General features: G+C 50.7%; 1 protein-coding gene across 1 annotated transcript in view; it reads right to left on the bottom strand.

The window, feature by feature from the left end:
- Nucleotides 1-12,434, bottom strand: part of LOC118587597 (integrin alpha-11-like) — a 53,051-nt gene extending 40,617 nt beyond the window's left edge. Inside the window, exons 1-2 of the mRNA XM_036193619.1 lie at nt 12,171-12,434; nt 11,761-11,876 (exon numbers count right to left, since the gene is read on the bottom strand). Coding sequence (XP_036049512.1) covers nt 11,761-11,876; nt 12,171-12,434 — 380 coding nt within the window. The remainder of the gene's footprint in view (nt 1-11,760; nt 11,877-12,170) is intronic.
- Between the last annotated feature and the right edge of the window lie 120 nt (nt 12,435-12,554).

Genomic DNA, 12,554 nt, shown 5'->3' with positions numbered 1-12,554 from the left:
CCCCCCCCCGTGTGTGTGTGTGTGTGTGTGTGTGTGTGTGTGTGTGTGTGTGTATGTGTGTGAGTGTGTGTGCTTCCCACTGTTTCTGGGGACTACTAAAAGGCTAAGAAATACACATAGGACAAAGTAAGATGGCCCAGAGGGTAAAGGTACTTACTTCTGAACTTGACATCCTTAGTTCAATACCAGGCCCCACACGGGGAAAGGAGAGAAGCCACTCTGGCAGGTTGTCCTCTGACCTACACACACACACACACACACACACACACACACACACACACACACACACCCCACAACTGTACTAGGAATAACCGATGTCTAGGATGTTCTGAGGGCTTTGCATACTCACTTCCCTGTGACTAGCAGTTCATCCCTCACTCATTCGGCAGCAGTGACTGACCTCCCACAGATGCGCCAAGTCCAAAGTGCCTTCAAGAGGCCTCTGGTTTGAATGAAGGGATGGGCCAGACAGCAGACAGTGACCACTCAGTAGCGATGGTCAAACTGGGTCCCAGACCCACAGTAGGATGAGTGCCCTGAGGGACTCTTTGGGACATGAAGTGTCTTGGGTCTAAGCCCAGACAAATTCAGAGTCAGGTCCTCGAGCTGAGGCCCAGCCCTTGTGTTTCCCCAGCCTTCTGGGGGTGCTAATGTACCCTTGAATCTGAGGACTGTGGGATGGTTACATGGGATAGTAGAGTTCGTGGCTTCACTGGGTGCAAAGGGCTGAGTCTCCTCCGTCCTCTGCCCTAGCCTCTGAGGCTCACTAGTTCTGCACTGCTGCTGGCTTGTGTCTCGTTCCCTTGGTCTTCTCCAAGGTCATCTTCCCGGCACCTGTCTCCACCCGCCTCTTCCTCCTCCTCCTTGCACTTTGTATGCACTGGCACATTTCATTTCTTTCTTTTTTTTTTTTTTAATGTGGAGCTGAGGATCGAACCCAGGGCCTTGCGCTTGCTAGGCAAGCGCTCTACCACTGAGCTAAATCCCCAACCCCACATTTCATTTCTTTTGACATGGAATCATTATGTAGGCCAGGCTGGCCTGGAACTTGTGATCCTCTGGTCTCAGCTTGGATTACACCTGTGTGCTGTTTTCTTTAAATACTTCTTCGCTGTCTTTATCACCCTGTAGATGATGTCCTTAATTGTCCAACAGCCTTGACAGTTTGCAAGGGAGGTCAGAAGATGGCTTGGAGTCAGTTCTCTCCTCCGCCATGTGGGTTCCAGGGATGGAACTCAGGTCGTCAGGATTGGTACACACGAGCCATCTCACTCCCGTGCACAAATCCTCCTTTAGCTAGCCAGAACAGTACTCATTCATCTCGAAAAGAATGATTCTATTTTGTTTAGATTACAAAGGGAATCCATGTTTGTTGAGCAGAGTTCATACCTCAGCTTCTGGGAGAAGTGAAACCAGAAAGGCCCTGGCTTCCTTTTGAACCCAGTCTGTTCTAGAAGGCAGCACCTGCAGAGACTGCCCGGGGGTGTGAAGCGGGGAAAACTGGAATCTGTTCACCTACGTGGCTCTTCTTCTACTTGGGTGCTTTACATATGGACACCTTTTCAATCAGTTTACGTCAATGAGTCCGTGAGCATTACCCCAGCTCTTTCTGGGTATGCTCTTTCCTGTGGAGCAAGGAGTCCTAGGGTATGGGGATGGGTCCAGAGAGTCCGTGTCTCCTGTCAACATTCTGAGAGCCTGGGCCTCCTCTCTGGGTCTCTCTCTCTCTGTGCACAGAAACCAGAGGTCAACTTCCAGGTGTGATCCACTTCATTTTTTTTTTTTTTTTGAGACAGGGTCTCTCACTGGAACCCGAGTCCTGCCAATCAGGCTAGGCTGCTGGCCAAGGAACCCCTGGTGTCCACTTGTCTCAGCCTCCCCAGCCAACATGTATCACTAGATCCAGACCTAACGATCAAACACAGGTCCTCATGGCAAGGACCTTATCAACCGATTCTCTCCACCTCACCACCCCCGAATTTTCTGATGAAGTACTGCATCACTGAAGTTGGTAGCTAAGCAGTTTGCTGGGGGACAGAGGGTGTGTGTGTGGTCCCTGGAGGCCCGTTGGAGAGGGAGGGTGGGTGAGGAGAAACAGTGTTAGCTGAGGCCAAAATCTGCCCTTTCTGCCCTGCTAGTGGTCTCTCAGCCTTCAGGGGAGCATCTGATATGGATGGAGAATATGGTCCAGCCCCTGTTACATCTTCATATTGGTGGTACCTCTGCTGATAGATGGTCAGGGAAATTTTTGTTGTATAAACCATTGCCAACACTAATCAATGAAGGAGCTTTTTTTTTTTTTTTTTGAGCTGAGGATCGAACCCCGGGCCTTGTGCTTGCCAGGCAAGCGCTCTACCACTGAGCTAAATCCCCAACCCCAATGAAGGAGCTTTGATGTCCCAGTGGTATGAGTAGACATGACCCATGTGGTATCACTATGGAGGTGGCCCTTTGCATTTTGGTGCCTGGCCTTAGCACCTGCACCTTCTCTTCCGCTGACCTCAAGGGTCTGGCTCCCTGCCTGTGAGTTACCTCTGTCTGTCCACTTTGTTTTTCTCCCTAAATCACAGAGGCGCTTAGAACAGAAGAGGGGATGAGAGAGGGAAGGCAACTGGAAGGGAGGATCTCAACCCAGTTGAAGGGAAATGGAAACCAGGCCCGCTGGCTGCCTGTGCCACAGCCGAAGAGCATCAGCCTCTCGGCACCTCCTCTCCCACACCCATGGCGGGCACGTGTCCATTGCTCAGCATGTTACACTCCCCCCTGTGTGTGCAGTCTCCCACTCAAGCCCTCTGACTGTCTCCATTTCATCCATTCCAGTGCCCCTTCCTCAGGAAGCCTTCCATGATCTCTCAGCCAAAAGGCGTCTTAATTCCCATAATGCTTTGCTAGCGCCTCTACTGTGTCTTTTCTCTCCTGTAGGTAACTGGCCTCGAGGAGGCAGAGACTTCCATCCCCTTTTAGACCAGAGTTGGTCAAGGCACTTTGAGTACTCCAAACTTGGTGTCTACCGAATGAACGGATGGATAGGTGGAGGAGGCTCACACACTGCCGTGCCAGGCTGAGTCCTCTTTGTTAGTTGGTATAAAGCTTCTTGATGAGCTATGCTGAACTCTCCTGGTCTGAGCTTTGCACAGACTCCTTCCCTGAGCATCCTTTGTGTGCCTCAGATGCTGTTTTCCTCTACAGAAAGGCTGAGCGCCATATGTAAAAACCCTCCCTTCTCTTTCCAGAAGGCTTGATAAGCCCTGGCTTATTTGTCCAAGCCACACTTGGAGAATTTTTTTTTCCTTTCCATTTTGTAACAACTCTTTTCCTTTGAAATGAAACCTAAGCACTGAGGCCGTTTAGACAGATGTTTCTCAGTGGGACACGCGGCTCTAATTTCTTGATGTGTGCAGGTCCGACGGCTCCCCAGCTGCTGCCTGATTTTCAGGGCTGGCTCTGCTGGAAGGTCCTGCTGCCCTCTGTGCAGGGGCTCACTGTTAAGACCAGTGCATGGCGCACCCCAACAGCCCTTTTTAGGGTATCCTTGGCCAGGGAGATGGCCAGACAAAGAAAGAAGCAAGCTCACAAATGTCACCCCCCCCCCCAACACACACACAGCTGGTAGAGACTGAGCACTCTGGGACACTCAATGCCCCAGCACACAGATCTGGGAAAGGGGAAAAACTTGGAGGTTAAAGGACAAATACACTATTGCTCCTGGACCCAACAGAGCGCTTACAGTTAGTCTGGTCTATCCCACTTGGGCTAAACAACTTGGAGTGAATCACCCTCCCTCTTCCGGCCTCCATTCCTCATCTGGAAAATGAGGGCCTTGGATAGGCTTTGGTCTGAGCAGTAGCCAGTGAGCAGGTCCTGTGTGCAGGGTACTTGAGCTTTAACAGAGGGGAGTGGAGGATCATGCAGGGACAGGCCCAGGAAGGGGCACAGAGGGACAGCTCTTGTTTGGCTACTTGAGAATCTGTCCCTGATCAGTAGTGCCGAGTAGAGACTTGCATCATGAATAGTGCGACCTGGGGATGGAGGTCTGGGCCCGTGGGGAAGGGTGGAGTGACTCCCAGGTCAGGAACAAGTGCCTATCAGTGTGACTTCTGAGCTATCTCTCTTGGTAGAGGCTGTGCCGGGATGAACCAGAGAGCCAGGGACATCCCTGCCTTCCATAGAGCTGAGACCCTCATACCGATTCTTCCCGACCCTTCTCACCCTACCTCCCTGACAGTCCAGCCCATCCCTTCTCCTTTCACAAGTCCAAAGAACTCCAGTTAGAGTGCTTCTACACATCCAGCCTTTAGATCTTGTAAAACTATGCTGTCATCTACAAAGTTGGCTTTCAGGGACAATGTAACCCAATCATAAAACAAAACCAAAACTCTTGGTGTTTTAATTAAGCTTATGTTTTTGTTTGTTTGTTTTGTTTTGTTTTTGTTTTGTTTTTGTTTGTTTTTGTTTTTGTTTGAGCTGAGGATCGAACCCAGGGCCTTGTGCTTGCTAGGCAAGCACTCTACCACTGAGCTAAATCCCCAACCCTAAACTTACGATTTTGTGTTGAGTCTCATTCATAGCTGTCCTCTGCCTCCATGACAAGTAACACACTGCCCCGGATTGGGCTGTCCCCTTGTGCTTTCAGGGGGCCTGTGTTCTTATCATTAGTCACATACTTGGATTCAGACACTAAGGGTGCCTACCAGGTTAGCCTAGTCTCTGATACCATAGACCTCTCACCAAGGATGGTCTCGGCAGCCCTAGACTCACCCTGGGATGGCTAAATCAGAAATTCCAGGCACCGTCCTCTAGCAAGTCTGCCCTGGTGATTGGCTGAGAAACCCATGTTAGTTCTGTTCAGCAGGTGATTCTGTTCTGCAACCAGCTCTGGGAGTCCTTGGCCTGTATTAACTGGTGGTCACCAGACTTGGAAATGATGCAAATCATGTTACCTGGGCATAGAGGGCAGGTGGCCAATCAAGAAATCATTGATATGGTGGGGAGGGGGTGCCCAGTTGTGGATCACTTACTTAGCATAAGCAAGGCTCAGGGTTTAACTCCAGCACTATCTCTGTCTCCAAATTAACAAACACCAGGGCACATGTTCATCTGTTTTCACCTAAGTCCAATGTGCCAACTGATTGGGCCATTGGAACTCCATCCATCCATCCATCCATCCATCCATCCATCCATCCATCCATCCATCCATCCATCTTCAAAGTCCTCCATAGGAAGTGGTTGTATGAGTGGATCCTTTGTGGGAGTTAATTTTCTAGTAGGGATTATGCTAAAGGATTTCCCTGAGGTTGACTTAGTCCTCACAAAATCCCACAACATTTTTTTTTTTTTTGAGACTGAGTCTCATGTAGTTCAGGCTAGCTGATAAGTCTTTTTGCACCCTGATAGGCCTCTCTACTGAGACAACAAGGGGTGGGAAGCGGTGGATTGGAAGAACCACGTGTCTGTTTTCTGCGATGCAGCTTATACACCCTGTGAGAGTGTTCTTAAGTCTCTCTGGGGGAGGAGCCATGTTTGGCAGGCTTTGTAGGAACAGGTTTGGGGAAAGAGATGGGGGAGGAGAGTTGAGGTGGATCTTCCACCAGAACATTCCAGACTCTTTGGGTATAGGGATGCCAGGGTGCCAGGGGTTGAGGTGGAGCTTCCACCCAAGCACTAGCCTTGAACTGCCTGGGTAGCTGAAGCTAACCTCGATCTTCAATCCCCCTGTCTCAATCTCCAAGTGCTGGAATTATAGGTATGTACTACCACACACAGTTTATGTGGTTCTGGGGATCAAACCCAGAGTTTCCTGTATGCTAGACATGAGCTCCACCCACTGAGATTCATCCCTAGCTCATAATGACCCCACAGGGGGTGGGGGGGGGGAGAGAGAGAGAGAGAGAGAGAGAGAGCTCCGATTTTGAAGTTTCAGAATTACTAGTGATGCTAAGTCACTCAGCTGGAAGCTGGAGAAGACTCCACTCCTAGATCTTTCCCTTTTTTCTTGGTCTCTCCTTGAGAGGCAGAGGGGAGGGGTACAGGACAGCTGCCAGCCCAGTATAGTATCATGGCATCCTTTCAAACACTTTCAGATTCTCTTCATTTTCTCCCTCTAGATCGTGATGAATAAATATTCTTTTTGAAAATTTATTTATTTTATGTATAGGAGTGTTCTGTTTGCATGTGTGTCTTCCCACTTGAGTGCTTGGTGCCCATGGAGGACAGAGACGGGTCTTGGATCCCCTGGGACTGGAGTTATAGATGGTTGTGAGCTGTCATCTGGGTCCTTGGAAACAACCCAGATCTGCAAAAGCAAGCGCTCTTAACCACTGAGCCATCTCTTCAACCCCCATCCCCCAAAGTGGCCATTCTTACAGAATTGTTCTTGTTTGGAGAAGTCCTGAAGAAACAAAATGACTGCAGACTCGCTTGAGCTACTGGCGAGTAAAGTCTGTCATTACGATTTTTTGTTTTGTTTTGCTTTTTTCCAAGACAGGGTTTTTCTGTGTAGCTTTGCACCTTTCCTGGAACTCACTTGGTAGCCCAGGCTGGCCTCAAAATTCACAGAAATCCTCCTGCCTCTGCCTCCTGAGTGCTGGGATTAAAGGCGTGCGCCACCACCGCCCGACGTCATTACATTTTAAAAGATGCCCCCATTTTGCATTCCAGACCCATGAGCTCTGCAGTTGGGAAGGGTAGAGGAATAGGAAGAGAAGTTCAGTCACAGGCTGTGCCATCAGGTGTGGGCCAGGCTGCTGCCCTCCCTTACCTATCTGCTTGCCTGGCTCCACTGTGGCTGACCCTTCCCTATTTGGCAGGAAAAAGGGGTCTCAGTGTCTCCTACACAGGGGCCCCGTGGTCCCAGGACCCCATCTAACAAGATGTCTAGCTTTGTGCTTCCCGGGATTCAGTATGGATCTCACTTGAGTTCTTGAACCTTCTTCTCCCCTCATACTCCTTTCTGTGGACCTGAGCCTTGCACTGAAGCTACAAAGACTAGCGTGAGGTGAGCTCTACTCTTGGGGCTCACAGAGGTCCTTCTATACCTCCTAACTTTCCATCCATCCCCCCTTCCTTTTCCCATTTCTCCTAATTGGTTTTTCTCAAAATGCTCTTTCCAGGTGGCTCTGTGTTACTGGTTCAGACTGACTCACGGCAGTTGAACCAGGAGGGAAACATTCTAGAGGTTAGGCATAGATATAAGAACTCAAGGGAAAACCACAGAGACATCACCACAACCAGCTCAGTTCAGAAACAAACACGGCACCACCAAGCAGGCGTTGGGGGGCAGGGTGCATCTGAAAGCGCTTGAAATCCCAAGGTCTTGGTTGTGTTGCAGTCAGGGATAGTTAGAAGGAAGCATTCTCTCTAAGCCTGGGGAAAACTCTGCTTAGGTTAATGGGGATCGATCACAGCTAAAATGATTGAGAAAGACATTTATAGCACACTGCTGTGTTTTTCTAACAGTATACAACCACTGAAAATGTGACTGCACGCTGATTGTCAAAGAAAGGCCAAGTTTTGTTTGTTTGTTTTCTTTTGGTGCAGCCTGCTGATCGGAGAAGTTCATGCTGCTGGGCTGTCACACTTAATGGCAAACTGGTAGTTGGGCAGAGGAACCATGAGTGGGCCAACCTGCGCCCTCTAGTGCCAGTTAGGATAAATGCAGCTAAAGTTGTTTGGTGCCATAAAACTGACTATATAGTGTGGCATGATGGGACACACCTTTAATCCCAGTACTTGGGAGGCAGAAGCAGGTGGAGCTCTATGAGTTCCAGGCCAGCCAGGGCTACAGAGTGAGACCCTGTCTCAAAAACAACCCCTTTCCCAAACTGAGTTAGTCATTCCTTAGTGTTCATGGGAAATTGGCTCTGGGAACTCCATGGACACCCAAAATCTACAGCTGCTCAAATTCCTATATAAAAGAGCTCAAGTTGGGGCCTGGCAAGATTGTGCAGTGGTAAGAGTGCTGCACAAGCTTTGGGACCTGAGTAAAAAAACTGGGCATGGCCATGTGTCCCTGTAACCCTGGTGCTGTGCGGGCTGGGAGCAGAGACAGGAGAGTTGCCCAAGCTTACTGGCTGCTAGCCTAGCTCCAGGTACAATGGGAGGCCCCATGTCAACAGAATAAGGTAGAGAGTGAGAGAGCAGGAACTTGATATCTTCTGTCTTTTCCAGGCATGCACAGGGGCATGCACATCCATAATACATATGTGTGTATTCAACACACTCCCACCCTCACACACGCAAAATGGCTTAGCGTTTGCGTAGAACCTATACACATCACCTCATATACTTTAAGTCACCTCTAGGTTACATTAAGTTTCTAATTCTATGCAAACAGCTATTCAAATGGTTACTGTGATGTATTATTTAGAGAATATGATAAGAAAATAAACCAGACATATTCAGTACAGATGTATTTTTATATAATATGTTCAGTCTGTAATTTATTGAGATCTGTGGATTCAGAACTCACAGACGTGGAGGACCGAGTGTACCAGCCTTGGAATCATAGGAACCTGCTTTGAAGATGGCATGGATTTTATCTGAGTTTATTTGCTCCCTCACGTGAGACACTCTCCTTGCCTCTCTTGCCCTGGACTTAGGAAGGATGTAGGGAGTCATAGAATGGATGGTGTTGGCTTTGGAGAAGGGGGTAGGGTGAGGAGGCTGCAGGCCTCTGTGCAGGGGTGGGGAGAGAGGGCAGAGGAAGAGGCAGGCCAAGAAGATGCTGAATTGGCAGTTCTCCCTGGCTTCCCTGAACTGGCCAAATCCAGTTTATTTTCTTTCTTGAGGGTTAGTAACCAGGAGACCTTCTTTCAGCATTTCCACGCCCATGTCTGTGTGCCTTCTTATCCATAAAGCATACTGTTTATCCATCCGTCACCCCCCCCCCCCCCCCCCCACCTCCCGCCCTTTGGAGTTCATCGCTGAGAGTATTCTCCGGCTATAAGGCATGCTCTTGGCTCCAACCCTTCTGTTGTCTGTGTGTGAGGAGTTACCTGGGCCATCACTCACATACTGTCCAGTCCTGGCACCTTCCCGCATTGATTCAGAATTTAAAACATAAACAAATCAAAGGAGAGCAGAGAAAAAATGACTTGGGAGCCTTAAAGAGCCTTGAGAACTGCGTCTCCCATCTGGCTGTAGTACCTCACATCTGGCTGTGGCTCACATCTACACACTGGCAACCCCCTCCCACCTCCCCATGGCTCCTCTTAGGCTGTTCTGTGCCACTTGGGGGCATAAGGTGCTCCCAGCCCCATCGATGAGGACAACTGCCTGGCTCTCTACTCCCCTCTCTGAGCCTCCCACAACCCCCTCTCGCCTCGCCTGCCTGCCATGCCAGAGCCTGCCCAGTGGCTTGGCCTGAGGCCTAAGCCAGCATTTCCCTAGAATATGGTTCCCCCCTTCTCTCTGGCCCTCATGCGGTGGGTGTCATCCTACCCACCGGTTTGCTTCTGTTGTGATTTATCCTCTAACCAGAATGAGTCAGGGTGTGGATTTTGTATTTGTTCCAAAGGAAAATAGTAGAGGGCATTTCTGTGCTGTGGGGTTGGGAGCCTGCTCTGGGGGCCTGAGTCGGGAACAAAGCAAAGCATATTCCTTAAAGACTTCTACAGTAATAAAGGTCAAGTCTGCCACCGAGGAAGGGGGACCAGATTGAAGATCTGTCATTCTGCCCAAGCAGCCATTTGAGCATCTTTCCCTTGGGAGGGCCTTGATAGACCCTCAGTGTCATCTCCTCCTTCCTCATAAGGATGCTCGGGGGTTTGCATCCCTGGGCCCTTTTGTTGGATAAAGAGACTGTGGTACAGAAAACAGCTGTGACGTGTTTGAGTCTCATGGCTTGGGAAGCACCGAACTGGGAAGGCAGAGCATTTCATATAGCCTGAGCTGTCCTTGAACTTGCAGCCAAGAATGAACTTTAGATCTTTCTGCCTTCACTTCCTGAGCGCAGAGGTTACAGGAATGAGCCACCATGCCAGGGTTATACAGTGCTGGGAATTGAACCCGGGGCCTTGTGCATGCTAGGCAAATACTCTGTCCATTGAGTCTGCATCCCCATCCCCACTATGTGACTTTGGAGACTAGATTTTGCTGGCAGGGAGGCAGGCATCCTCAGCTGTCCACCCTCAGTGAGCCCTTGGGTGTAGAGTGGAGAACCGTAGGGCAATACAAGCTTACTAGTAAATGGGGGGCTGGTGCAGAAAGCCCTAGGAAAGAGACAGTGCCTTGTTCTGAATGGGCATCAGCCAGGGCATCTTGTGGTCTGGGATCTAGGACGGTAGGTGAACTGTCTCTTTGGTACCTCTCACCTAAGTGTTCATTAATTCAGGTGGAACTGCCATAGGAGGTAGAAGCTGCCCCGAGCTGGCAGCTGGAGATGAGTTTCAGCCCTGGCTCTCCCACTACATGTCATGGGACACACTTTAGTATCGCTCTACCTCTGGGCCTTGGCTTCCGCGTCTGTGAAGTAAGGGCAGTTGGGAGCACCTCTCAGACCAACCTCCCGGTAAGGTGGAGTTGGTACAGGGGCACAGCAGCCCTGAAGGCCCCACCCATGGTACTGTGTGGTCCATCTGGGCTTCCTGGGGCTGCTCACAGCCCTGGACCACCCCATCCCACCTCTGCCCCTGAGGACTGTGTTCCGTGGAAGGCTTCGGCAATGGTGGCCCTGCTTTCATGATGAGGAGCTGCCTGTTCTGCCTAGCATCTCTACAGCCCAGATGCCATCCATGCCTGACAGGACTCTGGGAGAGACTGAGGTGTGTTCTACTGTTTTGCCCGTCACTGTGATAAAACGCTCTGACCAAAAGCAACTTGGTGAGCAAAGGGTTTATTCGGCTTTCACTTCCAGGTCCCAATCCTTTATTGAGGTAAGTAAGGGCAGAAACATGAAGCAGGCTCTTGACACAGGATCCATGGAGGAATGCACTTACTAGCTCACTGTCTGCCTTGCTCAGCTGGTTTTCTCACACAGCCCAGGATCACATGCCTAGGGATGCTGCTGCTCACAGTGGTCTGAGCGCTTCCGAATCAATTAGTCATCAAGACAGTGCCCCACGGACATGCCCCCAGGCAAATCTGACCCAGGCAATTCTTCAGTTAAGGTTCCCTCTTCCCAGGTGACTCCAGGTTGGGTCAAATTTGTTCGTTTGTTTAGATTTATTATTTTGGTTTATGTAAAGGCTGCATGAGTTTGTGTGTACCACATAAGGCAAGTGCCAATGGAGGCTAGAGGGTGGCAGATCCCCTGAAACTGGAGTTACAGTTGGTTGTGAGCTACCTGATGTGGGTGCGGGGAACCTGGGTCCTCTGCTACTGCAGGAAGCGCTCTTAACCACTGAGCTATCTCTACAGCCCTGCTTGTGCCAAGTTGACAATAAAAACTAAGCAGAAGAGGTTAGTGACCTGTGCCAGACACGTGTGACCTTGTCCTCTCAGGACCACCGTGCGATGCCACGTTGTGGTGGAGGTGCTGCCGAGAACTGTGGCCAGATCGGCACCTCTCCATGGGGGAATATTGGCTTCCTAACCAACCCATTCCCAACAGCAACCACAGCCATGTTCCAGATGTTCTTTCTCCCAGAGAGAAGTTTCTACTCCCCCCGGGCAGCCTGGATGCAGGAGCCCAAGGCAGCTCTACAGGGTAGCACCTCACCTGTGTCTCTACCCTCTGGCTGCATGCTGCCCCTCTCTCCATCTTCTTTCTGCCCAGGATCCCCCTTCCTTCGACCTCCTCTGTGTGCACACACTCCCTCCCACCAGGGCACCTTGAGTGCTTGTTCACCCAGGAGATGTACCCGGCTCTGGGGAGCCCCACCTAGGCTCCTCACTGTCCTTAAGGGTACAAGTTGAGCCACTGAGTCATGGATGGCTTCCTAGGAAAGGAGAGGGGGGAGAGGTAGCCTCCTCTTGCTGGGTAGCCTGCAACCTCTGTCCCATCTCCAGTAGAGATTTGGGTGAAGGAGAAAAGAAGAGGGGAGGGGGGGGGGGGGATGGGGCAAGTGAGGAAGGGGAGAGGAGACTAAGAAGGAGGGGGGAAGGAAGAGGAGGGAGGGGGAGGGGGGAGGGAGAAGGGGGACAGGGGAAGTGGGGGGGGGAGGAAAAAGACAGGGAGGGAAGAAGGAGGGGAGGAGAGTGGAGAGGAAGACGTTCTGACATCAAAATCCCACCTTCACGATCCTCCTGGATTCCTCCAGCATCCCTGTCATGTTAGACTCCTTCACAGGAACCCCAGGCCCTTCTGTGCGTCCCTCTATGCACCTGAGAGCTGGAATCTGGGTTCCGGGAGCCTGCCTGTCTCCCCAGTTGGGCTTGGCCCCCGTTCCTTCTGTACACGGGTAAGCATCTTTCTTAGCACAGGAATCCCCAGCCCTGGCTCTCACAAAGCCACACGTGGAGCTGGGCACAGGGTAGGACAGCAGAGGACTGGACATCTTGGGCTAGACTCTGGAACTGCTTCTCTGTGTCCTTTTGGGCATAGGCAGGATCCTGTCTGGGGAGATCTGGGCCTCAGATTCAGTCTGACATTTACTATGCCCTCTCTTAGAGTCTCT

Source organism: Onychomys torridus, chromosome 7 (assembly GCF_903995425.1).
Source record: "Onychomys torridus chromosome 7, mOncTor1.1, whole genome shotgun sequence".
NCBI lineage: Eukaryota > Metazoa > Chordata > Mammalia > Rodentia > Cricetidae > Onychomys > Onychomys torridus.
The sequence above is the reverse complement of the archived record's forward strand: the minus strand, read 5'-3'. Positions and strand labels throughout refer to the sequence as shown.